This window comes from Salvelinus sp. IW2-2015, linkage group LG16 (genome assembly GCF_002910315.2).
Source record: "Salvelinus sp. IW2-2015 linkage group LG16, ASM291031v2, whole genome shotgun sequence".
Lineage (NCBI taxonomy): Eukaryota > Metazoa > Chordata > Actinopteri > Salmoniformes > Salmonidae > Salvelinus > Salvelinus sp. IW2-2015.
The window spans coordinates 30,370,279-30,397,421 of NC_036856.1; the positions used below are offsets into that span (position 1 = coordinate 30,370,279).

At 45.5% G+C, this 27,143-nt stretch overlaps 3 protein-coding genes across 3 annotated transcripts; 2 read left to right on the forward strand and 1 right to left on the reverse strand.

Moving 5' to 3' along the window:
• The first annotated feature begins 1,107 nt into the window (after nt 1–1,107).
• Nucleotides 1,108–3,566, forward strand: LOC111976053 (proteasome subunit alpha type-7). Its single transcript, XM_024004774.2, has 7 exons — nt 1,108–1,320; nt 1,678–1,804; nt 2,052–2,176; nt 2,373–2,495; nt 2,719–2,838; nt 3,074–3,136; nt 3,223–3,566. The coding sequence occupies exons 1-7, from the start codon at nt 1,219–1,221 to the stop codon at nt 3,316–3,318; spliced, it is 756 nt and encodes a 251-aa protein (XP_023860542.1). The 5' UTR covers nt 1,108–1,218; the 3' UTR covers nt 3,319–3,566.
• A 452-nt stretch (nt 3,567–4,018) lies between these two features.
• Nucleotides 4,019–18,598, forward strand: taf4b (TAF4B RNA polymerase II, TATA box binding protein (TBP)-associated factor). Its single transcript, XM_070447662.1, has 17 exons — nt 4,019–4,169; nt 4,364–5,032; nt 5,367–5,500; nt 5,690–5,794; nt 5,936–6,097; nt 6,242–6,364; nt 8,807–8,896; nt 9,025–9,240; nt 11,576–11,711; nt 11,841–11,925; nt 12,186–12,343; nt 12,558–12,572; nt 13,783–13,913; nt 15,208–15,333; nt 15,633–15,689; nt 16,800–16,907; nt 17,529–18,598. The coding sequence occupies exons 2-17, from the start codon at nt 4,375–4,377 to the stop codon at nt 17,673–17,675; spliced, it is 2,451 nt and encodes an 816-aa protein (XP_070303763.1). The 5' UTR covers nt 4,019–4,169; nt 4,364–4,374; the 3' UTR covers nt 17,676–18,598.
• A 976-nt stretch (nt 18,599–19,574) lies between these two features.
• On the reverse strand, nt 19,575–26,107 carry LOC111975322 (uncharacterized). The gene is made up of 5 exons (XM_024003534.2): nt 24,588–26,107; nt 23,061–23,245; nt 22,724–22,868; nt 22,259–22,564; nt 19,575–20,094 (listed from the first exon to the last, which is right to left on the reverse strand). The coding sequence occupies exons 1-5, from the start codon at nt 26,088–26,090 to the stop codon at nt 19,933–19,935; spliced, it is 2,301 nt and encodes a 766-aa protein (XP_023859302.2). The 5' UTR covers nt 26,091–26,107; the 3' UTR covers nt 19,575–19,932.
• Between the last annotated feature and the right edge of the window lie 1,036 nt (nt 26,108–27,143).

Genomic DNA, 27,143 nt, shown 5'->3' on the forward strand with positions numbered 1-27,143 from the left:
TAAGTACATAACTATAGAGAACATACAAAAATGCTATGGTAATATTTTTTTTTTTAGTTTACACACTCCCAGGAATGTCATGCATGACAAATCATTAGCTTCCCTACAGAAAATACACAAACCTTCACACATCCAGATGGCAGGGAGGGAGCCAGAGAAAACAGTGGACTCAAACTGTAGAAACCAGTTCCTAAATTTTAATGTAAAAATMTATTTTATCAAACAAACTATGCTTAATTTTATCTCTGGGACCCTCAGGATGACAAATCAGAGCAAGATTACTGAATGTAAGTACATTATTTAACTTTAGAGGTGAATGTATCAAACCAGTTGCTGTGATAAAAGTGTTTTGTAGTTGTGCACTATCCTCAAACAATGGCTTTTGTTGCTGTAATAGCTACTGTAAATTGGACACTGCAGTTAGATTTACACGAATTTAAGCTTTCTGCCCATATAAGGTCTCCTGAGTGGCGATAGCAGTCTAAGGCACTATCGCAGTGTTAGAGACATCACTACAGTCTCTGGTTCGATCCCGGGCTGTCCCATAGGGCGGCGCACAATTGGCCCAGAGCCGTCCGGGTTAGGGGAAGGTTTAGCCGGGGTAGGCCGTCAATTGTTAATAAGAACTTGTTCTTAACTGTCTTGCCTAGTTAAATAAAGGTTAAATAAAAATAAGACATGTCTATGTCCRGGAAAATTGGCTGTTGTTTACAGCGTCATTCTAGTCACATTATCGCCTATTGAGCAACAACTGTCCCGGTTTAGGGACACCGATCCCYTAGAGGTTATTAACCAGATCTAATGTGTTATTCTCCTACATTAATTTCACATCTCCACAAACTTCAAAGTGTTTCCTTTCAAACGGTATCAAGAATATGCATATCCTTGCTTCAGGTCCTGAGCTACAGGCAGTTAGATTTGGGTATGTCATTTTAGGAGAAAATTGTAAAAAAAAGGGTCCAATCCTTGGCAAACACATGGGTTCAATAAATTTCACCACTGAATACCTCAAAATAGCAAACCATTTAATTGTAAAATATCTCTTATTCAAATTGATGTTTTGTGGACTTCCGGTTAGTCCTTTCTGTCCAATCGCACCAACCGCCAGTGTGTAGCTAGAACCGCATGCGCAGATTGGTACCAGTCAAAATCCTTAGCGGTTTATTTGGCTAACAAGTGAATACTTCTTCGTATTTTAACTTTTCTTAGTGGTTAGAGATGGCCGCTAGATATGATAGAGCTATAACAGTATTTTCCCCCGATGGACACCTGTTTCAAGTGGAATATGCACAAGAGGCTGTGAAAAAAGGCTCTACTGCGGTGAGTGTTATTACTACTAGCTAAGTTAGCTAGCTAGCCAATTTAGCAAGGCTAACGTTATCTTTAGTTACTTTTCACTCTCTTGCATTTGTCATAACGTTCCTTCATTTGCTTTGTGAATTTGAACTGACAATTGACAGCTGAATTAGCTAGATAAGATGATTATTCAATATAGTTAACTTGCTAACAACGAGATACACATTCAGCGGGGACAGCATGACTTGCATGTAATTGCTAACCTACCAACTAGCCCAGCTAGCTAGCAAACAGGTTTTGTTCCACGTCGTCTTTATTGCAGTCGCAATGCGCATTTCAGAACATGGTAATATACTGACTAATCATTGTTATTTTGTGCAGGTGGGCATCAGAGGGAAAGACATTGTCGTTTTGGGTGTTGAGAAAAAGTCTGTAGCTAAACTCCAAGAGGAGAGGACTGTACGCAAGATATGTGCACTTGATGATCATGTCTGTATGGCATTTGCAGGTAAGACCATCCATTTACCCATACACCCAGTCCTAACCACCTGTTATCAGTCTGATTAGCCTAGTTAGTTAGTTTTTATTGAGCCTTGCTGTAGTTCTCACTGGTTTTCAATAAACTTTGATATGATTTCAGATGCAGAACTGGTTTTGTTAGTCGAAAAGCAGGTATTTTGTGTCAGTTTTGAGTAAAAGGCCTGAAATGTAGACTGTTGTGACTCAGACATTGTCCCTCTCTTCTGTCCTTCCAGGTCTGACGGCCGATGCTCGTATCGTTATCAACAGAGCCAGGGTGGAGTGTCAGAGCCACCGGCTTACTGTAGAGGACCCCGTTACTGTGGAGTATATCACACGCCACATTGCCACACTCAAACAGGTAGACTGCATGCAAAACACACTGGTATTAACATGCTTCACTGCCATAGAAATTAGTGTTTCTTGGTAGTGGTAGTCATCCTGGTTTCATTCAGTTTTCTTCCATTTGGTGCCTAATGAACATGACCCAGGCAGGTAGTGTCTCTCACAGTCAAACCCTTTGAGTAAGTGTGTGTGTCTCTTTATCCCCCCTTCAGCGCTACACACAGAGTAACGGACGCAGACCCTTCGGTATCTCTGCTCTGATCGTGGGCTTCGACAACGATGGAACCCCACGACTCTACCAAACGGACCCATCTGGAACATATCATGCCTGGAAGGTATGTAACACTGTCCTCTCTCTTATGTCTAGTAGATCACACTCTGCTATCCTGCTAAATGGGTAGAAAACATAACACAGAGGCCCGCACACTAATGCTGGCATTATCCAATCTGTTTGAATTTTTCACTTTGGGGGTGTGGTTTATTCAGCCCAACATTTTTGCAGGGTTGCTTAGTGTTCCATTTTCTATGTGTAACCTCTCTCGACCTTCTCCCCTGCAGGCCAATTCTATCGGTCGCAGTGCAAAGACTGTCCGGGAGTTTCTGGAGAAGAACTACACAGACGAGGCCATCGCCACTGACAACGAGGCTATAAAGCTGGCCATCAAAGCCCTGCTGGAGGTAGGCTAACACAAGGCACTAACATTTGCTTGATTCACACTAGAAGGCCAACAAGGCAAGCTGTACTAGGCTGGCCTGATTACCCATCCACCATAGTTGCTGGAAATCAAAATATCTGAGCCGGCACAATATGGTTCATGTTGACCCTATAATGTGAATTGGGAAACTAAGTCACCTAATGGGGGTTGATGGTAATGAACAGCAGCATGCTTACCTCCTGACCCTATGCTTACAGGTTGTTCAGTCAGGAGGAAAGAACATTGAGCTGGCAGTGATCAGGAGGAATCAGCCACTGAAGGTACACACACACTAAAAGCAGTTAACTGAACAATTCATTCTCATTTGAAATCATTACTAATTCCCTGTTTCGTACATCTTTATCAGCTTTTGGAGTCTAAAGAAATTGAAACCCTCGTGGCTGAAATCGAGAAGGAGAAAGAGGAGGAGGCAGAGAAAAAGAAGCCGAAGAAATCTACATAAGTCAAACTAGTCTGTCACATGACCTGTTTTCAGTTTGTGTGAGGATGGGCTTCAATAAGGGTGAACACAACCCCCCTTTTCCAAGACACACTGACTCGTCTTCATTTTATATATATCGTTCTGTAGTGCGGCTACTACTTCCCTGTTCACTGTAATGTTAGCACATTATTCTGACCCTGAACTGAAGCATTTGACTCAAATAATGCTTTTATAAATTGAACCTTGAATAATAAAAGATTGTGCTTTTATTTTTGACTGCTCAAAAGGGTCTCATTTACAATGTTGAAAAATAACTGTTACTCTTATGCATTGTTGACCTGATGGGATAATGAGATGTGAGTGCAGTCCATTCTTATTTGCTTACATAGGAAATAGAATAGAACCAAGAGATGCAAATGTTCATTATGAATGATTGCAAATAGTACTGCATTGGGCAATTTAGTTTTGTACTGGGCCAGTAACTGAAAGCAAGGCACTTAACCCTAATTGCTTTGGATAAGAGCATCTGTTAAATTACTCAAATGTAAATGTGCTGTAGCCTAACTTTATTGTGCAAATACTGGGTTTACACAGTATTTCCAGAACTGATGTAGTGAAATTGAGTATGTTTCTCAAGTGTTCACCTTTGGGGATAATTGGCTTCCAGGCAGCATTTAGGAAACACCGGTATCGCGTGCAGGTGGCTCATATTTCTGCMTCATCGCGTATACCAGCCAATGAGAGCACGGTATAACGGAATCCCTCGCGCTTCCAGAGCGCAGTGCAGACTCGGCATGCACGCTCCACATGGCTACAAACTCATAGTCACTTGCTGGACGCGTGGGTCTGAAGAATGAATATACACGACTAAGGTAAAACCTGCTATTTGTCATGTTTTTCTGTGATTCCTAGACTGCCATTTCCAACAATTCACTAGACCTGTTCCACTTGCTGTTTATTGGTGGTGCTAGTCAGTAGCCCGCTAGCTAGCGACAAAAAGCAACTACCAAAGGATTGCTATGGTGAGGTCATCTTGCAAACTAAGTTATTGTATGTTTCAATTTAGATTTCAAAATCATGTCAACCACCGAAAACTCCGAAAATGAAACTCAAAATCAGGCAGAGAAAAGTGCCTACCCGGCAAACAGTGGAAGTGGAACCGCGAATATKTCGGACACTATTGTGCAGGTGGGAGCGACAGTCAAAGCCCCGACACCTTCTGCCAGTTGCCCTGCAATGCCCGCCTTCATTTCGAAAGGTACAACGAAAGACCCCGACCCTGCCCAAACCCAGCCACAGAACGCAAATAATGGATCCAGTGCCACCCAGCTTCCGTTGTCCGTGATGCATGTTGCACCTACTACCGCCACCGTGACTGTCGCACCTGTCCAGGCAAGCGCTCAACCGGTTACGTCATCCACAACCATAAAGTCAGTCGTGAGCAACCTGCCTCCAACGGTGTTCATGATAACCACGGGACCGAGACCCATTTCTCCGGTGGTTGCGGGACCGAGAGTGAGCTCTCCAACGGTGACCATGAGCGCACAGCCACCGGCGCGCATGAGCTCTCCTTTGGGACCAGCGGTGACTCGAGTTGCCACCGCGACCCAGGCACCGGGGAAGGCTGCAGTGATGGCCATACCAAGACCAACAACTTTTCAGCAACCAGCTGCATCGATCAGACCCCCACAGACCACGTCTGTCCAGCTTCCAGCCAACTTTCAAATCCCGCCAGGTGAGTGCCTGACCAAGCATCACCTGGGACTGATAGAAAGCAAAATGGAGGGAGGTGGGTGGGAGTAGTGCTATTGGAGAAAAAAAGTGTCTTGATTCATATTTCCTCACAACCACTCTCATTGTCTCCTTCTCAAACCTTATTGGAGAAGTTCCAAGGTCCCTCCCCTTGGACCTTCTCCTCCAATGCATTTTGAGGAGAGAGGACTTAATGAATCAATGAAAGATTAGCTGGCAAAGTGTGTGTAGAGGTTGTCTTAAGGGGCACTTTTTAACATAGACACTGGTATGGTGCAGTGAAGTGCCACTTTTTTAATGTGATGTTCTGTCAACAGGCATGGTGCTCATCCGTAGTGACAGTGGCCAACTGATGCTGGTGTCCCAACAAGCTTTGGCTGCAGCCCAGGGCCTCGCAGCCAGAACTCCTGGAACTGGGACCTCCCCTAGCCCTAGGCCACCAACCACACAGGTGTGTGTGTGTTAAACTGTGACAGGTGTCTATCATACTATGTACCTACCTGGAAGATMAATGTGTGTGTGTGTGTTAAGGCTGTAACTGTGTGTGTTAGTGTTAAGGCTGTAACTGTGTGTGTGTTAGCGCTGTGCACTGGATTTCCGCCTTACTGTGGATACAGATTCAGCTGTTATGTCATTAAAGGTGTCTGCAGCGACTGTCGTGAGAAAAGCTGAGAATCCAGGTGTGATCAGAGTGCCTCCTCCTAGCCCCCATGTGACCACAGCACAGAGTACACCCTTGCTTAAGGTACGCTGGTCTCAACCAATGGTCAAGGTCTGGTTTAGTGTATGATTTAACTACAGGTATGGTTTGATTAGTGGATAAAGAGTGGTTCATTTCAGTTACCATTTTCTGTCTGCATGCGTGTTTTGCTCTGCTTCACTCCAGGTGGTAGGGGCTGCTCCGACCCCTCCTGCAGGCCAGATCCCCAGGCCTATGATCCGCCCAGTGGCCCCTGTCACAGTCACCCGTTCTCCTGGCCCTGGTCCTCTCATCATCCAAACCAAACCCACCAACACCCCCAGGGCCACACCCCCCACCATCACACCTGTGAGTCAGACCGCTGACTGGATGTCAGCTCTATTCATTGCATTTCTATTGGCACATTTCACTTACCTGGATACACCCAAGGTTAGTATATCTTTCTGTTGCTCAGTGTGACCTCTGACGTGTCCCATTTTGCTCTCTGTTCAGGAGGTCCTGGAGAATGTGAAGAAGTGTAAGAACTTCCTGGTGACGCTGATCAAGCTGGCCTCTAGTGGAACCCACTCTGCTGACATGGCCAAGAACGTCCGAGAACTTGTCAAGAGCCTGCTGGTACACACACACTGTATAAAATAAATAATACAAATACCGAGCTATAATGTGCACTACCATTCAAAAGTTTGGCGTCAACTAGAAATGTCCTTGTTTTTGAAAGAAAAGCAGTTTTTTTGTCCATTAAAATAACATCAAATTGATCAGAAATACAGTGTAGACATTGTTAATGTTGTAAACTTTTGAACGGTAGTGTATGCTCACATTTTTGGGAAAATTAAATTATTTTATAATACAATTTGTCAGAAAGATTGTGTTTTAGTAAAATATATAAAACAAATGATAAAATTATTGCCACTCCTTAAATAATTTGGGCACCCTTCCCTTGCGAGGATAACAGCGTTTATCTTTTTTCTATAATCTTTTATGAGTTTAAAGAACACATTGGGAGTGATCTTAGACCACTCCTCCATACATAATCTTTCCAGATCCTTGATATCCTTCAATCTGCGCTTATGGACTGCCCTCTTCAATTCAAACCACAGGTTTTCAATGGGCTTTAAGTCCAGAGACTGAGATGGCCATTGCGAAATGTTTATTTTTGTGGTCAATTAACCATATCTTTGRGCACATCCTGATTACTACAGAGGATATTTATTAACAAGCTCTTATTTAATTCAGAGAAGCCACTCCTGTGTTGTCTTGACTGTGTGCTTGAGGTTGTTGTCCTGTTGGAAGGTGAACCTTCATCCCAGTCTGAGGTCCTGAGCGCTCTGGAGCAGGTTTTCATCAAGGATCTCTCTGTACTTTGCTCTGTTCATCTTTCCCTCGATTCTGACTAGTCTCTCAGTCCCTGCCGCTGAAAAACATACCCAAAGCATGATGCTGCAACCACCATGCTTCACCGTAGGGATGGTGCCAGGCTTCCTCCAGACGTGACGCTTAGCATTGAGGCCAAAGAGTTCAATCTTGGTTTCATCAGACCAGAGAATCTTGTTTCTCATGGTCTGAGTCTTTTAGGTGCCTTTTCGCAAACTCCAAGCGGGCTGTCATGTGCCTTTTACTGAGGAGTGGTTTCCGTCCGACCACTACCATAAATGCCTGATTGGTAGAGTGCTGCAGTTACGGTTGTCCTTCTGGAAGGTTCTCCCATCTCTACAAAAGGAACTCTGAAGCTCTTTCAGAGTGACCCTCAGGTTCTTGCTCACCTCCCTGACCAAGGCCCTTCTCCTCCAGTTGCTCAGTTTGGCTGGGCGGCCAGCTCTGGGATGAGTCTTTGTTGTTCCAAACTTCTTTGATTTAAGAATGATGGAGGCAACTGTGTTCTTGGCAACCTTCAATGCTACAGAAATGTTTTGGTACCCTTCCACAGATCTGTGCCTTGACACAATCCTGTCTCGGAGCTCTAAGGACAATTCCTTCAACCTCATGGCTTGGTTTTTGCTCTGACATGCACTGTCAATTGTGGGACCTTTTTATATAGAAAGGTGTGTGCCTTTCCAAATCATGTCCAYTKAATTGAATTTGCCACAGGTGGGCTCCAAACAAGTGGTAGAAAAATATCAAGGATGATCAATGGAAACAGGATGCACCTGAGCTCAATTTCTAGTCTCATAGCAAAGGGTCTGAATACTTATGTAAATACGGTATTTTATTTTTAAACATACATATGTGTTTTGGCTTTGTCATTATGGGGTATTGTGATGTCATTATGGGGTATTGTGATGTCATTATGGGGTATTGTGATGTCATTATGGGGTATTGTGTGTAGATTGATGAGGGAAAACATTTATTTAATCCATTTTAGAATAAGGTTTTAACCTAACAACAAAATGTGGAAAAYGGGAAGGTGTCTGAATACTTTCCAAATGCACTGTATTTACCTATTTGAATATCAAACTCACAATTATAATTACACAACCACACACTTACCAAAAAATGTGCTAATTGTGATGGTAGATATTTTGAAGAACCAGAAATAAAAAGGGATTAAGGTGACAACACCAAACGTGATCTCATTGAAAAGCCCAACATGTCCTCTAAGGTACAACAGGACCTAACTCAGTGGGCTTAGAGATACGGACCAAAAACGAATGTCCATTATAAAAATGACTTGCTGGGTCTCAGGAGGATATACTGTAACATTTTAGAGTAAGACTAAAATACATAAACAATGCCTTCCAATAATGAGAAAGTAAAGTGTGCCGTGGCCTTCCTGTGAAGAAAATGTTTTTGTAGGGAGTCAAACCTGTGGCTCAGGATTATAGAGTAAAGAAATTTGAAACACTTATAGGATAACAGCTCAGCATTGTGTACTTAAAATGTAATATGGTCTGTTTGTTAATCGTGAAGTGTGAATGTACAAATATGATATTTAATGGGTGTTTAACCGGGTTGGTAACCAGGGAAAAGCACACTCACATGCTCACACTACTTAAATAATCACACGTTCAAATGCTTTCTCGTACACACTTTTTCCTGTCTCTGTCTTTTGTCCTCCAGGATGGGAGACTTGAACCTGAGGAGTTCACTGACCAACTCTACCGTGAGCTCAAGTCTTCTCCCCAGCCCTACCTGGTACCCTTTCTCAAGGTGATGTGATCAGAGAGAAACACCAACACACAAAACTGGACATTCTCTTCCTTATTCATATTCATATCCCTCTCATTCTCTGTCTTCTTATCTCTCTCTCCTCTTCACTCCTATCTCCATACCTCCAGAAAAGTCTCCCAGCTGTGCGGCAGCTCACCCCCAACCCACAGCTCTTCATCCAGGAGGTTGACCAACCGAAGCCACAGGCTCCAGCCGCCTCCAAGGCCCCGGCATCCAAAGCCCCGGCCCCCACTGCAGGCCGCACCCCTACCCTCCTCTCCACCAACTCTAGGCCTGCCCACCTCAGCACTGCTAGTGGCCAGTCAATCAAATCCACCCAGCTAGTAAGCCAGACTCTCAATGATTACCCCTTTTCATCCAAGTATCAGGCAGAGGTTTCCGTCAGGATATAAGTTATCCCTTTTATTCAACACAAATGCCAATCATGCCTATCCTACTGATCACCCATATACCTATCACACAAACGCCAAGCATGATCCCAGGTCAGGGCTCCTATATTCTCCGGTCTATATCCATTCAAAAGTTCTGGGCTTGGCGACTCCAACACTGTATAATGTACCTGAGGTTTACATAGTAATCCAGTTAAAGTGTAATATAGATGTAGAGTCCCTGTTGTGTAGCAGGCAGCTCACTTCTCAAAGTTCTTCTCTGCACTTTGTCTTCATTCTCTCTCTCCTAACACACAGAGCCCTGAGGTTAAGTCTAATTCCGTTAGAGCCTAGGCTGAGGACTAACTAGGTTACAGCTACTGCTCCCAAAATGAGGATTCTCATCAGTTCTCTTCTGCACACAGACAGACTTCCCTCTGCAGACAGAGACACACAGCTCTCTCACCTTCAGAGGGAAAACTCGTGATGTGGAGAGCAATCACAATATTTATTCAGATTTTCTGTAATGTTGATTACGTAATTAACAGTGTGACGAACAGCTCTGTATGAGTGGATGTATTTGTGTTTGGAGTTTTAGGAGCATCACACTCATTATTCTTCACTCCCTGAGTAGATCAGAAACAGTGAAGAAAAAAGTATTTGATCCCCTGCTGATTTTGTGCGTTTGCCCACTGACAAAGAAATGATCAGTCTGTAATTTTAATGGTAGGTTTATTTGAACAGTGAGAGACAGAATAACAACAAAAAAATCCAGAAAAACGCATGTCAAAAATGTTATAAATTGATTTGCATTTTAATGAGGGAAATAAGTATTTGACCCCCTCTCAATCAGAAAGATTTCTGGCTCCCAGGTGTCTTTRATACAGGTAACYAYCTGAGATRAGGAGCACAYTCTTAAAGGGAGTGCTCSTWATCTCAGRTTSTTACCTGTATAAATGACACCTGTCCACAGAAGCAATCAATCAATCAGATTCCAAACTCTCCACCATGGCCAAGACCAAAGAGCTCTCCAAGGATGTCAGGGACAAGATTGTAGACCTACACAAGGCTGGAATGGGCTACAAGACCATCGCTAAGCAGCTTGGTGAGAAGGTGACAACAGTTGGTGCGATTTATTGGCAAATGGAAGAAACACAAAAGAACTGTCAATCTCCCTCYGCCTGGGGCTCCATGCAAGATCTCACCTCGTGGAGTTGCAATGGTCATGAGAACGTGAGGAATCAGCCCAGAACTACACGGGAGGATCTTGTCAATGATCTCAAGGCAGCTGGGACCATAGTCACCAAGAAAACAATTGGTAACACACTACGCCGTGAAGGACTGAAATCCTGCAGCGCCCGCAAGGTCCCCCTGCTCAAGAAAGCACATATACATACCCGTCTGAAGTTTGCCAATGAACATCTGAATGATTCAGAGGACAACTGGGTGAAAGTGGTGTGGTAAGATGACACCAAAATGGAGCTCTTTGGCATCAACTCAARGTGTTTGGAGGAGCAGGAATGCTGCCTATGACCCCAAGAACACCATCCCCACTGTCAAACATGGAGGTGGAAACATTATGCTTTGGGGGTGTTTTTCTGCTAAGGGGACAGGACAACTTCACCGCATCAAAGGGACGATGGACGGGGCCATGTACCGTCAAATCTTGGGTGAGAACCTCCTTCCCTCAGCCAGGGCATTGAAAATGGGTCGTGGATGGGTATTCCAGCATGACAATGACCCAAAACACACGGCCAAGGCAACAAAGGAGTGGCTCAAGAAGAAGCACATTAAGGTCCTGGAGACCTTAATCCCATAAATCTGTGGAGGGAGCTGAAGGTTCGAGTTGCCAAACGTCAGCCTCGAAACCTTAATGACTTGGAGAAGATCTGCAAAGAGGAGTGGGACAACATCCCTCCTGAGATGTGTGCAAACCTGGTGGCCAACTACAAGAAACGTCTGACCTCTGTGATTGCCAACAAGGGTTTTGCCAACAAGTACTAAGTCATGTTTTGCAGAGGGGTCAAATACTTATTTCCCTCATTAAAATGCAAATCAATTTATTACATTTGTGACATGCGTTTTTCTGGATTTTTTGTTGTTCTGTCTCTCACTGTTCAAATAAACCTACCATTAAAATTATAGACTGATCATTTCTTTGTCAGTGGCAAACGTACAAAATCAGCAGGGGATCAAATACTTTTTCCCCCTCAATGTACATGTCCAGATGGCCTGGTTTGTGTAATTGTGTTCCAGAGGCTCAGTCTGAGGTGTGTTTGCCCCACCACAGGTGATCCAGCAGCCTAGAGGTGTGGTGTATAAGCCTGCTGTGACAAACCCCGCCCCGGCCCGTACATACCTGTCTGTTCAGAACAGGAGCCTGGCCAAACCTATGGTCATACAGTCAGGACAGCACTACAACACAGGTAGAACCACACTCACCTGACAGTCTCACACACACACACAACACAGGTCAACCACACCTTACACGTCAACTGACTAAGGCCTTTTTCTCCTCACTACTTTMTGTTCTCATCTCCTTGTTGTCCCCCTAGGTGCTGTTGTCAGACGGACTCCTTTCTTGGTCCCGCCGCCTCCAGCCCAGAGACACCCCTTCAAGGACAGTGTTGGTTCTTTCAGGTAACACATACATTTGTGACCAGAGCCTGTTGTACTGCACCAGAATATATGGAGGGTCCAAATATTGCATAGCTATTCACTGAACGCTAATTCACTCTAAGCCAGGCCCGAGTTATCTTGTTTGTCTGAGGTAGATTTTTTTCTGTTAACTCTGCATTGCTTGCTGTTTGGGGTTTTAGGCTGGGTTTCTGTACAGCACTTTGAGATATCAGCTGATGTACGAAGGGCTATATAAATCAAATTTGATTTGCGTACCTCAGGGAGGAGGATGACATTCAACGATGTGGCCTCCATGGCTGGGTCAACGTGAGCGAGGAGAATGCGCGTATCCTAGCAACCAACTCTGGGCTCATGGGCTCCGTGGAACGACCTGTCAGGACAAAACCCTTCCTGTCCCCAGCCCCCGCTGCTCACACACATCCTCGCACACCATGTTACCCACAATCTTCTCCCTACTCCACCCGCTGCTACTCCACACACATCCTCTACACCAGTACCCACCAATCCCTCTTCTGTTGCTCCCACAATCCTCATGCTCACATGCATCCTCTACACCGGTACCCACAATCCCCTCTACCTGCACAACACACACCCTCACACCGGTACCCACAATCCCCTCTCACTGCTCACACACATCCTCCACACTGGTAGCCACAAATCCCTTCTCCACCGCTCACACACATCCTCCACCACTGGTACCCACAATCCTTCTCCACTGCTCACACACATCTCCACACGTGACCCACAATGCTTCACCACTGCTCACACACACATCCTCCTACACCGTTACCCAACAATCCTCTCCACTGCCTCACACACATCCTCCCACACCCGTACCCACAATCCCTTCTCTCCACTGCTCACACACATCCTCCACACGGTACCCACAACCTTCTCCACTGGCTCACACACACCTCCACACCCGTACCCACAATCCTTCTCCACTGCTCACACACATCCCTCCACACCGGTACCCACAATCCTTCTCCACTGCTCACACACATCCTCCACACTCGGTACCCACAATCCTTCCTCCACTGCTCACACACATCCTCCACCCGGTACCCCACAATCCTTCTCCACTGCTCACACACATCCTCCACGCCCTGTACCCAAATCCTTCTCCACTGCTCCACACACATCCTCCACACTGGTACCCACAAATCCTTCTCCACTGCTCTCACACATCCCCACACCGGTACCCACAATCCTTCTCCACCTGCTCACACACATCCCTCCACACTGGTACCCATCAATCCTGTCTCCACGTGCCTCACACACATCCTCCACACTGGTACCCACAAATCCCTTCTCCACTGCTCACCACCACACACGTCCTCCACACTGGTAACCAGTAAAAGATGTACAACTTGCCACTCCTTCGTGCTTTAGATAGGCGTCATGCCTCTGGTCACCTGCAGGGAGCAATGTTGACTAGAAATTGACCTTTCTTAACCTCAGATACAGAAAACAATGAATCTCCCCCTCGCCTCAGTGTTTCAGAATTGTAGGAGAAATGACGAGAATGGAATTAGTGTGGCATAGTGCGATGTCAAAATGTTCAGAATTAAAGGTTTATATGACCGTAAGGCGTTACAGAGGGTAGTGCGTATGGCCCAGTGTATCACTGAGGCAAGCTTCCTGCCATACAGGACCTAGATACTAGATGGTGTCAGAGGAAGTCCCAAGTCATAGACTGTTCTCTCTGCTACCGCACGGCATGCGGGACCGGAGCACCAGGTCTAGGTCCAAAAGGCTCATTAACAGCTTCTACCCCCAAGCCATAAGACTGCTGAACAATTAATCAAATGGCCAACCCGGACTCTCTCGCCTTCTCTCTCCATCGCTCTCTCACAGGTGAGAAGTTTGGATTGTCCGAGGTGGGGTCAGACGTGGTCAGTCTGGTGTCTCACGCCACACAGGAGCGTCTCAGAGACCTGTTGGAGAAAGTCACAGTGGTGGCACAGCATCGCAAGATGGTCCTCAAGGTGTCCTTACCCTGGCATCACATATTATACACACTACACAGCCCTACCCTGGCATCACTATATTATAACACACGACACACAAGCCCCCCTGGCAGCACTATATATTACACACGACAACAGCCCTACCCTGGCATCACTATATTATACACCACTACAACAGCCCTACCCTGGCATCACTATATATACACACTACAACAGCCCTACCCGGCGTCACTATATATACACACTACAACAGCCCTACCCTGGCGTCACTATAATAACACACTACAACAGCCCCTACCCTGCGCTCACTATATTATACACACTAAAACAGCCCTACCCTGCGTCACTATATTATACACACTACAACAGCCCTACCCTGGCGTCACATTTATACACACTACAACAGCCCTACCCTGGCGTCACTATATTATACACACTACAACAGCCCTACCCTGGCGTCACTATATATACCACTACAACAGCCCTACCCTGGCGTCACTATATTATACACACTACAACAAGCCCTACCCTCGGCGTCTCACATATTATACACACTACAACAGCCCTACCCTGGCGTCACTTATATATACACACTACAACAGCCCTACCCTGGCGTCACTATATATACACACTACAACAGCCCTACCCTGGCGTCACATATATCTATACACACTACAACAGCCTACCCGCGTCACTATATATACACACTACAACAGCCCTTACCCTGGCGTCACTATATTATCACACACTACAACAGCCCTACCGTCACTACTATTATACACACTACAACAGCCCTACCCTGGCGTCACTATATTAACACACTACAACAGCCCTACCCTGGCGTCACTATACTTATACCACACATGACAACAAGCCCTGACCCCTGGCCGGCACCCTCATATTATACACACTACAACAGCCCTACCCTGGCGTCACTATATTATACACACTACAACAGCCTTACCCTGGCATCATTACATACACAAGCAATACAACAGGTGTCTCCAACTCCGCTTCTGGAGAGCTACTTGGAGTACAGGCTTTTGTTCCAGCCCAGCAGTAACACACCCGATTGGAATATTCAACTTATCAAGCTCTTCTCTCTGCTGGACCGTGATTAGGTGAATCAGGTATGTTAGTGAAGGGCCGGAGTAAAATCCTGCACACCCAGAAGCTCTCCAGGAGTTTAGAAACCCTGCACTACAACATTATTACCAGCATGATGCCCTCATAATACACATACTACAACTATAACACCGTTTCACAACTAGTACTACAGCTCTTCTAGAATCCTCATGGTCTCTCTGTGTAGGAGGACTACAGTCACGTTCAGACCAGTGACGTGCGTTCCCAGCTCCACTTCCTGGAAGAGCTGGAACGTCTGGAGAAGCAGAGGAGAGACGACGAGGAGAGGGAGACACTGCTCCGCGTCGCCAGGGTACATGTTGCAGACTAATGGGGTTTCAGTTTTGACAAGGGGTCAAGAAGCTACTCAGACATGGTTTTGAGTATTTAGCATTTTGGGGTGAATGAGTGCGAGTGATGGGTGCTACATTATTTATATTAGCTACTGTGTACTAAGTTCTTGGAATTAAAAACAAATATTGACTGTATGATTTATAGTATGCTGAGGACATGGTTACTCATGATTACTTAAGTTGTCTGGTCTAGATGAACCATTGTAGAACCCTGCTGCCTCCAGGCGGTCAACATCTGTCTGTTTCTTTTCTGCTTCAGAGTCGCTGTAACACTGATGATCCAGATCAGCAACTACTGAAACAACGGGCCAAAGAGGTTTGTGTGTTATGTCATTGTGTGTGCGCTTGCTTTACTTGAATTTGCGTCACGTCAGCTTTAACTATTCAATCAGACTGTCATTTCCAAACAGTTCGAGGGAAGCACTGTCCCCAGGGAAGGACAAGTAGAACACACACACATCAGCTCATTAAGGCTCTGGGCTTTTACTGGTAGCTGCAAAGTGAGCTTAATTTTTAGATTCTTTCTCCTCAAAGTTATAGCACAGTGGTGGAGCATTTTCAAAAAGTTTTTACCACAACTAACCTAATATATACTTTTTATTAGTAATGTTTGGGAATTCTATAATGCCTGCTATTTCTTAGACTAATTGTTCATTTAGTAAATGAGATTGTGTGTGATGTTTGGCTGAGGGGGTTGTWGGGGCTGAGGCTGTAGCTAGATGAGACAGCCAGCGGTAGGGTACTGGTAATACAGAGGGAGGAGAGACTGAGGTTGTTTTCTCTCCGTTGGTGGATCGCTCACGGCAACAATGTTCCCAGAGGTCTTTCCACGGCAACAGCAGAAATCAACAAAATCGTTTAATTTGCATACCCAGCCTGTGTGGGTGTTCAGACACACCAATGTGCACATACACCTACCAACCCACTCACACACATCCAAGCCCCAGAGAAGGTACAGCTGTAATTGGAGCTAATTTTAATGGAGCCTGTTTCTGGGGCTGGAGTGGAGGCCTGCGGCAGGCACAAAGCGGAATCAAATTAGAACACCTACGGTGTGTGTGAGGTTGTCTCTGTGACCTTGACAACATTATTCATTAATTGGTTGACATTTGGCTAGTGTGATTCTTTATTGGCTCACTGTATATCTGTATACAGTGATATATCTGTATACACTGTATATCGTTTTATGGAAATTACCCTAGCTTCAGTGTTTCAGTTATTCCTTCATGAGCATTCAACTTCCCATCCTATAGAGCAGCGTTTCTTTAACTCTGTCTTGGGACCCCAAGGGGTGCACAGTTTTAGATTAGCACTACATAGCTAACTCAAATATACGAAGATGGATGATGAGTTGGGGGGGGGGTGCAAGTTTGGGAAACCCGCTTTAGAGTTTTATAACACCCCCCCCCCTCTTCTCTCTCTGTAGCTCCAGCAGTTGGAGCAGGCTCAGCTGCAGCACAGAGAAGCCAACCTCACTGCCCTGGCTGCCATCGGACCTCGCAGGAAGAGACCACTYGACTCCAATGGAAACCAGGTATGTACAGTATGCGTGTGCGTTATTATACTGAGAGAGTGGATGGAGGTTCTTGGTTATCAGTGTTTTTATGGTATCTTTGGCAGATTTTCAATCTTTGAAATCAGGTGGGCAGGGGATCTACCAGGTGGGTAGGGGATGTGTATATGAGGAACACCTGTGTTAGTATCACTGATAAGAAACAACATTCAGGGGAGACTAGACCTGTGACGCGAAGGAGCAGACWTGCGCAGGACTGTTAGTTTAGGTTAAAGTGTCTAATTGAACGAAGTTTATTTAATRCCCTGGCCCTGCAGGCGATGGGTTTAGAGATGAAGCTCTGTAAACTGAACACATTAACCGCTGCCTTTGAACTGCGTTACCCAGAGGACCCTGCAGCCTGAGGAGCTTTCCTCTCCTGCCTCCTCTCCCTTTCCTTTGTAGCGCTACAGGGCCTTCCTTTCTGCTCTCTAAGGCATCGCCTCTGTGTGCCAGAATGTGAAGGAGAAACGGAGGGGGGAGAAGGGGGAAGCTGTTTGGCATAATGGTAATGTTGAAAAGTTTAGGATGAAAGCTTTATCTGTTGGGCCGTTCATCTTTCTCTCTCTCTCTCTTTGTTGGGGTGTTCACCCTTTCTCTCAGGTGGGGCCAGGTGGCATTATGTCAGTACTACAGAGGGCTGGGGTTCAGAGAGTGACTGGGGTCTCTCTGAGGGACCTACTCTTCTGTCTGGAACAGGACCCTCCTCTACGACACTCTCTCACTCTCTACAAGGGCCTGCTCAGATAGTATCTCACACACACAAACTATCACTCTCCCCCACCATTTGTGCCAGATTCTGTGCCTTACCACTCTTTCAGATGTTGTATATTATATTTATTTTGATATTTTTATTTTGTTGATATTTTTGTTATGTATTTTATTTTCTAACAATTTGTAGCACAGTCAGCAATGTAACTGAATTCTGCTGATTCATGCTGAGAAAAGATTGTAGTCAGGTTGGCAGGACCAAACATTTTTATATTGCACTTTTTGAGAAGGGCAACTCTGTGAGAGAAGAGGTCAGAACAGTAGAAGTCAGCTCTYTGTTACAGCCTAAAGCAGTGACCCTCTGCCCTTAGTGTGATTCAGAGAGTGTTCTGTGGTGAGGTCATTGACTCTTCCTTGTTTTTTCAGTTTCATGCTAATAATATCACAGACAGACAGCCATTCCTTACTGATGTTTACATGGTTGACCTGATGATTGTAAACCTGTGACAATTTAAAATAAGTTAATAGCAAACCCTAGTTGAGTGTCGTACGGTGTACTTTTACAGTCTAACAGGGATTCTTTGTTTATTTCCACATTACTCACACATTTTCATGAAAATGTTATGCTTCATAATTGATACCTTTTTTAGGTTGTCACTTGGAGGGATAAATAGTGATCCTTCAGAGCGTGTGTAGAAATGTGTGTCAGAGTTGTGGATGTGTTTGAGATTCATTATTCCGCTATCTCTGAATACAGAAGAGAGGAGCTTTAAGGCACAGAACTACCTTTTGGCTATGAAATACAGAGGGTGGAAAGAATGAAATGGATCAGAATTCTTTCAGCTGAAAAGACTYCTGACCTCTAACTTAACACTAAGCTAGGCAAACTGACAGTGTGCCAGTTAAAGAAGGATCTGATAGTGGAAATGAKTGCTGACCCTTAATGTGGAGGTTAGCTACCTAGACTGTTTCATATAACTGTGCCAGTTATAGCAAATGGTTAGGAAGTATTTTAATTCATGTGATTTACTGATTGATTAGGTGATTGCTGAATTATTGATCATCGTCGACAACGTTAACAAGCTCATATGTCCCACTGCTTCCTGTTCCTGTCTCAGATCAAAGACAAGCCCCTCCCTCTGACAGCTTGTCAAATCCAGGAAGACAAAGGCACTTTAGTGTACTTAATATTCATGCTTTGCTTATACATATTCATTAACTACTTTCTGCTCAACTCTGAAGCAGGTGGAATATTTACCATGCCACCTAAAATGAATGCAAACCTCCCCCTTAACTTTCCGGTTTCAATTATACGGTGATGGTAGGTTTGTCATCTGATCTGTGATTGCTAGAGAAAGACTAGCCTAACTAAAATTAACATTTTGTGAATATTCTCATCATTTACAGTTTCCTGAATAACTAATAGACACACACACATGCATACTTTTTTTGTATGAAACATGTTTTTACATCCTTTTGGTACAGTCATTCATTTATGAAATCAAATTTCCTTTAGTGTGACAGAGACAGTTTTGATACAGATCTCAAGTCCTCTGCTGCGCTAATGCTCAGCATAAAACATGCAACAATTCAATCTCTGACAAGACAAATCTCTCTTATCAATGTGATGAATATAAAATGTTGAAGAACCTCTTCAGAATTCCATTGTCATAAGATTAAGACTTAACATGTGAAAACCATATTTTTGGTTTATAAAAATTGCCTTCAAAAAAAAATTCCATGAGTTCCTCGTAATAACTTTAGCTTCACAGAACCATATATTTTATCTATTTAGTTTAGGCTGGGTTAGATTTCCCAGACACTTGTGCTTTTTAACATTCAGCTGCATATCTTCCATGTTCATCAGTGCCGTTTCTCCATTTCAGAGTTTCAGTCATGACCTCATCCCATTCTATGATTATTTACATTATTGTAAGAATCTTAAATCCACATAGTATTATGACACTATAAATCAGAATAATCCTACACAGTAACATGAGTAGTATGATGATAGTGCTAATGTTGCTTCTCTCTATGCTATAGGTCCCTGCTCATGGGGAGAGGGGTCAGTCACTATCTGCGTACCGCCTGGTTAGTGACTTCCATAGTTCATTGCGGTGAGGTCATAGTTCTATTGCTCTCCTTTGGTGTAGGTACAATCACCGTTTCATTATGGCAATACCTATGTCCCCAAAATTCTAAAACAACTATTGGCGTTCCCTTGGAGATGGAGGCGTGGCTTTCTGGTTTCTCCTGACCAATTATCCACTGACCCCTGATCTGACCTAGGTCGGGCTTAGTCCAGTGCTTCCTGTTTGATGCYGATGAGGGTGTGGCCACGCTGTCCGTTGCTACTTCCCTCCCTGCGTAGGACGTACTCGCTGAACTGGGAGGAGTCTACTCCCCCGCCACACGCCCCTGCTATCTCGAATCCTCTCTGTTGCAACCTCTCCAACACCTGTTAATCAAACACACACACACACACACACATACGTTACAGACACCGTACACACACACTTGTGGTCAGAATAACCACTCAGGTAGACACAGACTCAGATCTCAAGTTTTAATCACATTCACAGCAGTTATTTGGGGTTTGACAAAAAGAGAATAGACGATGAATCAGGTAATTGGTGGTCTGACACAGTATGTATGGAAGGTCAGTTGACCGAGGGGCAGAGAAGTGATTTCAGAGAGGGGCTGATTCAGGGTCCAGTCATACCACAGTCATACAGGACTCCAGTTTGTGGAAGAGAACCAATGTGTGAATATGTGCAAATGTGCTACTAACAATAGCACAGACAGTGCCCATAGGGCCCAAGTTCACTCATCTCTCTCTTTAGCAAGACTCCGTCTGACTAAAGAAGAGCCAGCCATCTCACCCTGTCCTTCCCTGACCTAAAAACACAGTGACAGATAGGAGGATCCCCTCTATCACGACAACTCACACATACAAACACGGACTGACATATGCACACAGACACAAACCCTTTTTCTTGTGTAATAGTATGTGCGTCCCAAATGGCACCATATTCCCTATGTAGTGCACTATGGGCCCTAGTTAAAAGTAGTGCACTAAATAGTGAATAGGGGGACATTTTGTATGCAGACAAAATGATAGCTGCAAGATGGCATTCCATTAGTATACACTGAAGGAGCATCTGTACCTCTATCCTGTGTCTGCCTCCCTCCCTCGCTGTCTCGCTCTGTCGCCCTCTCCTTCTCTCTTTGTTTCTTGCAGGCAGTAGGCTAAATTAGAAACCTCTGTATGCCTCCATCCCACTCCCTCTCTCTCTGCCTTGAAGGCTCTGCATGGTCAAACCGACATCTGTAGTGGCCGTACAGCATTTACTGTGATGTGGCCTCCGCAGAGATCAGAGCATTCATACTTCTTGCGCTTCACAGAGCAGGCCAGAGCTGTTTTAAAGGAAGTTGTCAAGGAAGTGAGTTTGTGTTTATACAGGACCTCCTGCCCCCACCTACCATCAACCAATCATGTCATAGCACTGCACTAAGGACCTACTCTACATGACAAAAGGTATGTGGACACCTGCTTGTTGATCATCTCATTCCAAAATCCCACCTTTGCTGCTTTAACAGCCTCTACTCTTCTGGGAAGGCTTTCTACTAGATGTTGGAATATTTCTGTGGGGACTTGTTTCCATTCAGCCACAAGAACATTAGTGAGGTCGGYCACTGATGTTGMGCGATTATGCCTGGCTTGCAGTCGGRGTTCCAATTCATCCCAAAGGTGTTCGATGGGGTTGGGGTCAGGGCTTTGTGCAGGCCAATCAAGTTCTTCCACACCGATCTTGACAAACCATTTCTGTATGGACCTCCTTTGTGCACAGGGGCATTGTCATGCTGAAACAGGAAAGAGCCTTCGCCAAACTGTTGCCACAAAGTTGGAAGCACAGAATCATCTATAATGTAATTGTGTGCTGTAGCGTTATGGTTTCTCTTCACTGGAACTAAGGGGCCTACCCCGAACCATGAACAACAGCCCCAAACCATTATTCCTCCATCAAACTTTAGTTGGCACTATGCATTCGGGCAGGTAGCGTTCTCCTGGCATCCARCAAACCCAGATTCATCTTRGGACTGCCAAATGGTGAAACGTGATTCATTACTCCAGAGAATGTGTTTCCACTGCTCCAGAGTCCAATGGCTGCGAGCTTTACACCACTACAGCCGACGCTTGGCATTGCTCATGGTGATCTTAGGCTTGTGTGCGGCTGCTCGGCTATGGAAACCCATTTCATGAAGATCCCGACGAACAGTTCTTGTGCTGACGTTCCTTCCAGAGGCAGTTTGGAACTCTGTAGTGAGTGTTGCAACCAGCAGACCCAGTAGCCGATGGCCACATGTTTCATATCTAACCAGGATTAGTCTCTCTCTCTGTGGCTGGTCTGGCCCTCTATGAGGTTATACTATGCTTGTGCCATGGGTACTAGTTAGTGGGATGTTACCTGTACAGAGTTGAGGTGGGTTAATGTGATGTTATGAGTTGAGGTGACCTTATCTGTTGAGGGGACGTTATCTGTTAACTTAGTATTTTGGGTTGTTGTAGGGTATTTTTATGGTTATTCTATGCAGTGTAAGGGTAGTGTCTGTCATGTTACCTGTACAGAGTTGAGGTGACAGTATCCGTTGAGTGGGAAGCGTATGACGTGAGTAGAGTCATGATTCCAGCCTGCGTTCAGGGAGTTACACATGACGTCCCCGACCTCTGGAAACACCTCCTCGATCAGAGCCCTGTCTCCACTCAGAGTGATCCTCTCCCCCAGCTCTGGAGCTACACGCACCACCACACACTCACACACACGCCACACCTTCCTGGCCTCACGCTCACTCCTCCAGCGTTCTAATTCTGCTTGTAGTGGAGATAGCTGGAAGAACCTGGCCTCCTCATAGAGTAGAGAGTARTCCTGGAACACACACYCGTACACAGACATACACACACAAACACAACGATCATCAGATTCTTAAAAAGAAAATGTATCCCACAAAGCTTCACACCATATGTTATAAGTGTGCAATTACAGACAATGTTTTCAAGGCCTGAGTGCAGGGTCAGATAAACTCACTTTGAAGTCGTCGGGAACGAGCAGTTTGGCCGTCCGCAGGAAGTTGAGGATGTAGCGGAACATGTGACCGTCTCGGTCTATGAAGTAGTGCTGCTTCAGACTGTCCAACACTATGGGCTCTGTCCCGTTGAACAGACGACCAATCCTATCATTGGGGTGTACATGTCATCAGTGTACATGTTTGAGGGGATCAGTTTGAGCAAAGCCAAGCGCAGAATTGCTAATCTTGATCACATAATGAGTAGGTATTTGGGATGCAAGGTCATTTGTAGATCAGTGACTGCATTCCACWTCAATGTAGTCAATCTCAAACACGCTATGTGTGTGCGAGTCTTACCGTGACTCTGGGTACTTGGTCAGTGTAGCCAGACTGCTGGTGTACATGTGACCTCCTACGTCTATGTGTACAGGGGCGTTGGTTTTGGTGAGCTGTGCGGGGGTGGGGATGCCCCCTGAGCCCAGCGGAGAGGCAGGGGTCTGGGAGACCAGTGGCCGGCTGGCCATGCTGCTATTACGGCTATCCTGGGAGAGAAGAAGAAGAAGATACACAAATGTCCAACTGAAATTTGTCACAGATATTGTGTGAACATAGCACACAGTCATTCCCTGAGTGACTAAGTAGAGACAGGACTCTAGTAAAGAGTTGTAGACTGGGACTTCATTCATACTCTGTCAACGTTTTGAGTACAATTAACTCATGAATCACTGAACTACATGACGAAGAGGGGTTTTTGCCCTTTTCAGTGTCTGTCTGTCAGGGCTAACTAAGGACAGTGAAGTGGGCTGAGTCTTGTTAAAGAAACCCAGAGACAGATATGAGTCTGTCTCCTCCTCTGCTCTGCTATACAGGTGAGAAAGGTGAGGACATTCCTGTAGAGGAAGATTTTAAACACCTTGGAAATGCTTCAAGTAAGTTTTCACTGCTGAAAAACTGACAAGCTATAAAGTCTACTGGTCAGCATTCACTGTGGTAAGTGCAGTGAGGGAGAAAGACAGCCATGGCCGAAGGCAGTCTGCCTCTTTAAGCTGAGAAAACGGTAAATAGTGAGATAGATGGAGGGAGATAGATGTATAGCTGATAAAGCAGAAAACAGATTAGCAGAGCTGTTAGTGCTGCAGCAGACATGTGCATCTCTCTAGGGTCACGACAGGCAGGCTCTTCTGAGGAACGACGCAAAAACATTAAACTCATTATGATACTGGATATACACACACACACTCACACACACAAACACAATTTTTTTTTCATTAGGGGAAAGAGGCTTGAGACAGCCTGTCGTACTATTGTTCAGTATAGTGCCTGTGTCTCAGGAAAATGTGAGCTTTAGGCAAATGGGTATAAAATAAGTGTGTGTGTGAGTGAGGGAGGGAGAGCTTGCACGCTCTGGCTCTCCCCCTGCGGGCTCCACTGTGGTGCATGGTGGGTAATTGTGGGCCTGGGGCGCCATCACCCATAGCAACAGACAAAGTCCCAGAGAGAACTCACTCATGTGTCCTCTACTCACAGGCTTGTCCCAAATGGCACCCTAACCTCTATACATACAATGAACTGCTTTTGACCAGTGTCCATAGGGCTCTGGTAAACAAATTGTGCACTATATAGGGAATAAGGTGCCATTTGGGACGCTAACACAATGTTCATGACCTCTTTACTAAAGCACCTAGAACACCCAATGACAGAACTCACTCCTAAACAGTACAAACACACACATCTTACTGGTCAATACTTCCACAGTAAATGGAAAATTATGTAAATCATTACATTTATGCATAATCTGTGGATGCTTTGGAGACTAGTACATTTATTCTACATTAAATTTAGAAGACTGCTGATCAGTTGGTGCAGAGTGTGAAACTGTGTTACCTGCGCTGCTACCACGCCAGCTGGTAAAGGAGCGGGCGGCTGACCGTGGGGCTCCGGGGATCGGGCGTCCACGGGCTCGGTACCGTCCACTATGACCACCGGGGACTCTCCGCGTTCCAAGGAACGCACACAGATCTTCTTAGGTGATGGAGGGCCAGAGACGTCGCCGGGGCAGTGAGAACGAGATTTCCTTGTCGTTCTCTGCGGCTTCAGTTCCACTGCGTCCGTGACCTGTCGGCTATATGGGATCACGAGCTGGAGATAAGACTGTGCGCCACCATTGACCGTTTCCGAGGCAACGTGAAGGGACACTGACTTTGACCCGATACCGGCGATGCTGTTGAGCGTTGCTATGGAGACGGCGCCGATGCAGTGGTTGGTGTAGGTCTTTGAAAGCTTGGCAGCACGCGACAGCATCTGCATCCTCGTGCCCAGCAGGTTTTTACCGATTGCTTTGTTCTCGTACCATGTCATGTCGCTTAAGCAGCAGTGGTCTCGCGGGCGCTGGAAGAACGCTTTGCACACCGGGTTCCGTTTCGAGACATACTTCACAAAACTGGCATACGGACAAAACTCCGTGGCCGTCTCATACATGCGCGGCAGAGTATCATCATCCGTGTCTGGTCTTTTTTTAGTCCAGGGCGCGGAGCGAGACTTGTGATACGGCCCCAGCGCTTTGAAATAGATAAACTTTCTCCCATCCTCGTCTATGGCTAGCCCGAATGAATCCTCCTCCAGCTCGCGCTGATTCTCTCTCCCCCTCGTACAGAAATACATGCATGTCTCGAACCACACTTTGTTGAGAAGCCCGAACGGCGTATCGGTGTTAAACACACTAGAGGTGTAGAGTTTTCTCAGGTCCGCCCGKGTAATAGCCTGTTTTTGCACAACGGGACCAGCACCTTGCTCCTCCAGCTTTCTGATGACTGCGGCCAGGGTCAGGTTGGCGCTGCGCAGTTCTGGGTCCTTGGTGAGGTCCAGGGTGCGACAGTAAGGCGGCTCATTCAGGTAGCGGTTAAGAGAACTCCGGATGCTGATGAGAGAGGACTTGCTGTAGAGCTGGCCGCTCTTCGATCGCGCCTCCGCGTAGAAGGAGCGCAGGACCGCGCACAGCGCTTCCTTGTCCAGAGTTTCAAAGTCAGGACTTTGGGCTTTCTCACTCAGGTACTCCCGGAAGATCCTGACTGCGTACCTAGTAGCCAGGCGAGTGTTCTCGCTCAGTCTGGAGCGGTCAGACCGCTGCAGGTCTCCCTCCGGATCAGAGTCCAGTCCGGTGATGTGGAACAGTCCGGGGTCCGCCCCCGCTCCCGGTCCCAACCCGCTGCACTGGTCCGTACTGCGCATACGGACCGCTTCTGTCTCCATAGCGGAGCAGCTGCTGGGGTCTGCGCACTCTGCCTCCCACTCCAGTTCATCCTCCCCGTACTCCTCCCCGGTGATCTGTACCTCCTGGATCTCATCATCCTCCTCATCTCCGCTCCTCTCAGTCTCCGGGCAACTCATGTGCTCCTCCCGCTCTGTCCCCGCCGTGTCGCTAGAGCAGTCTGCGCTGCCAGGCATTCTCGCCATATTGCAGTCTGTGTAGCAGTCCTCAMGCAGAGCGCATGCGCTYTATTGGACCGCAGAGCTGAGAGAGCTTTGTGTTACTGTTTAGTGACCTTCAGCTAGGCACGCGCTCTTAAAGGTGCAGGGAGCGAGCGCTGCTAGTGGGTAAAGGGAGCGCGCTCCCAAAAAAGGCTGCAGTATTGGACTGCATATTGGACCACTCACATGCAGCACGAATATGTAACAGGGTTTTATGTCTCTCTTTAATTGAAGTAACTGCTGCATTTGATAAGGCAATACCTGACACACACACACACACACACAAACACACACACACCTTTCCCTGCACATGACACAGGCCAGGGTCGGCGAGGTTTCTTGGGAAAAATTATAAACTAGGGCTGTCAGAATGAATCAGTTAATTAAAGTTTTTTTTTTATCACAATTAATCCCATTATCTGGAAGTGTTCAAAATACACTGAAAACATTCAAAATACATATTTTATACAGCTTAAAACTACAATACAACGTCAAAAACAAGTTATTGATGTTAAAGAGAGTGTGCTTTATAAATTTACCAGATTTTGCTTACCTTAACTTTGGACAAAATCAATATTCTTGTAATGCTTTTTGAATAAAGAAATCTTAAATTACAGCTCAATTTGAGCAAATCCTGCGATTTACTCTGACATTTTTTCATTGTTTGACAGTCCTAATATAAACTCTTTAGAGAACATTCAGTACTTTCCTGGATGTCATACACTACTCTATCTGAGCGCTACAGTGCCTTGCAAAAGTATTCATCCCCCTTGGCATTTTTCCTATTTTGTTGCATTACAACCTGTAATTTAAATTGATTTTTATTTGGATTTCATGTGATGGACATACACWAAATAGTCTAAATTGGTGTATTGAAATGAAAAAAATAACTTGTTTAAAACAATTCCATAATATTTCAAACGGAAAAGTGGTGCYTGCATATGTATTCACCCCTTTGCTATGAAGCCCCTA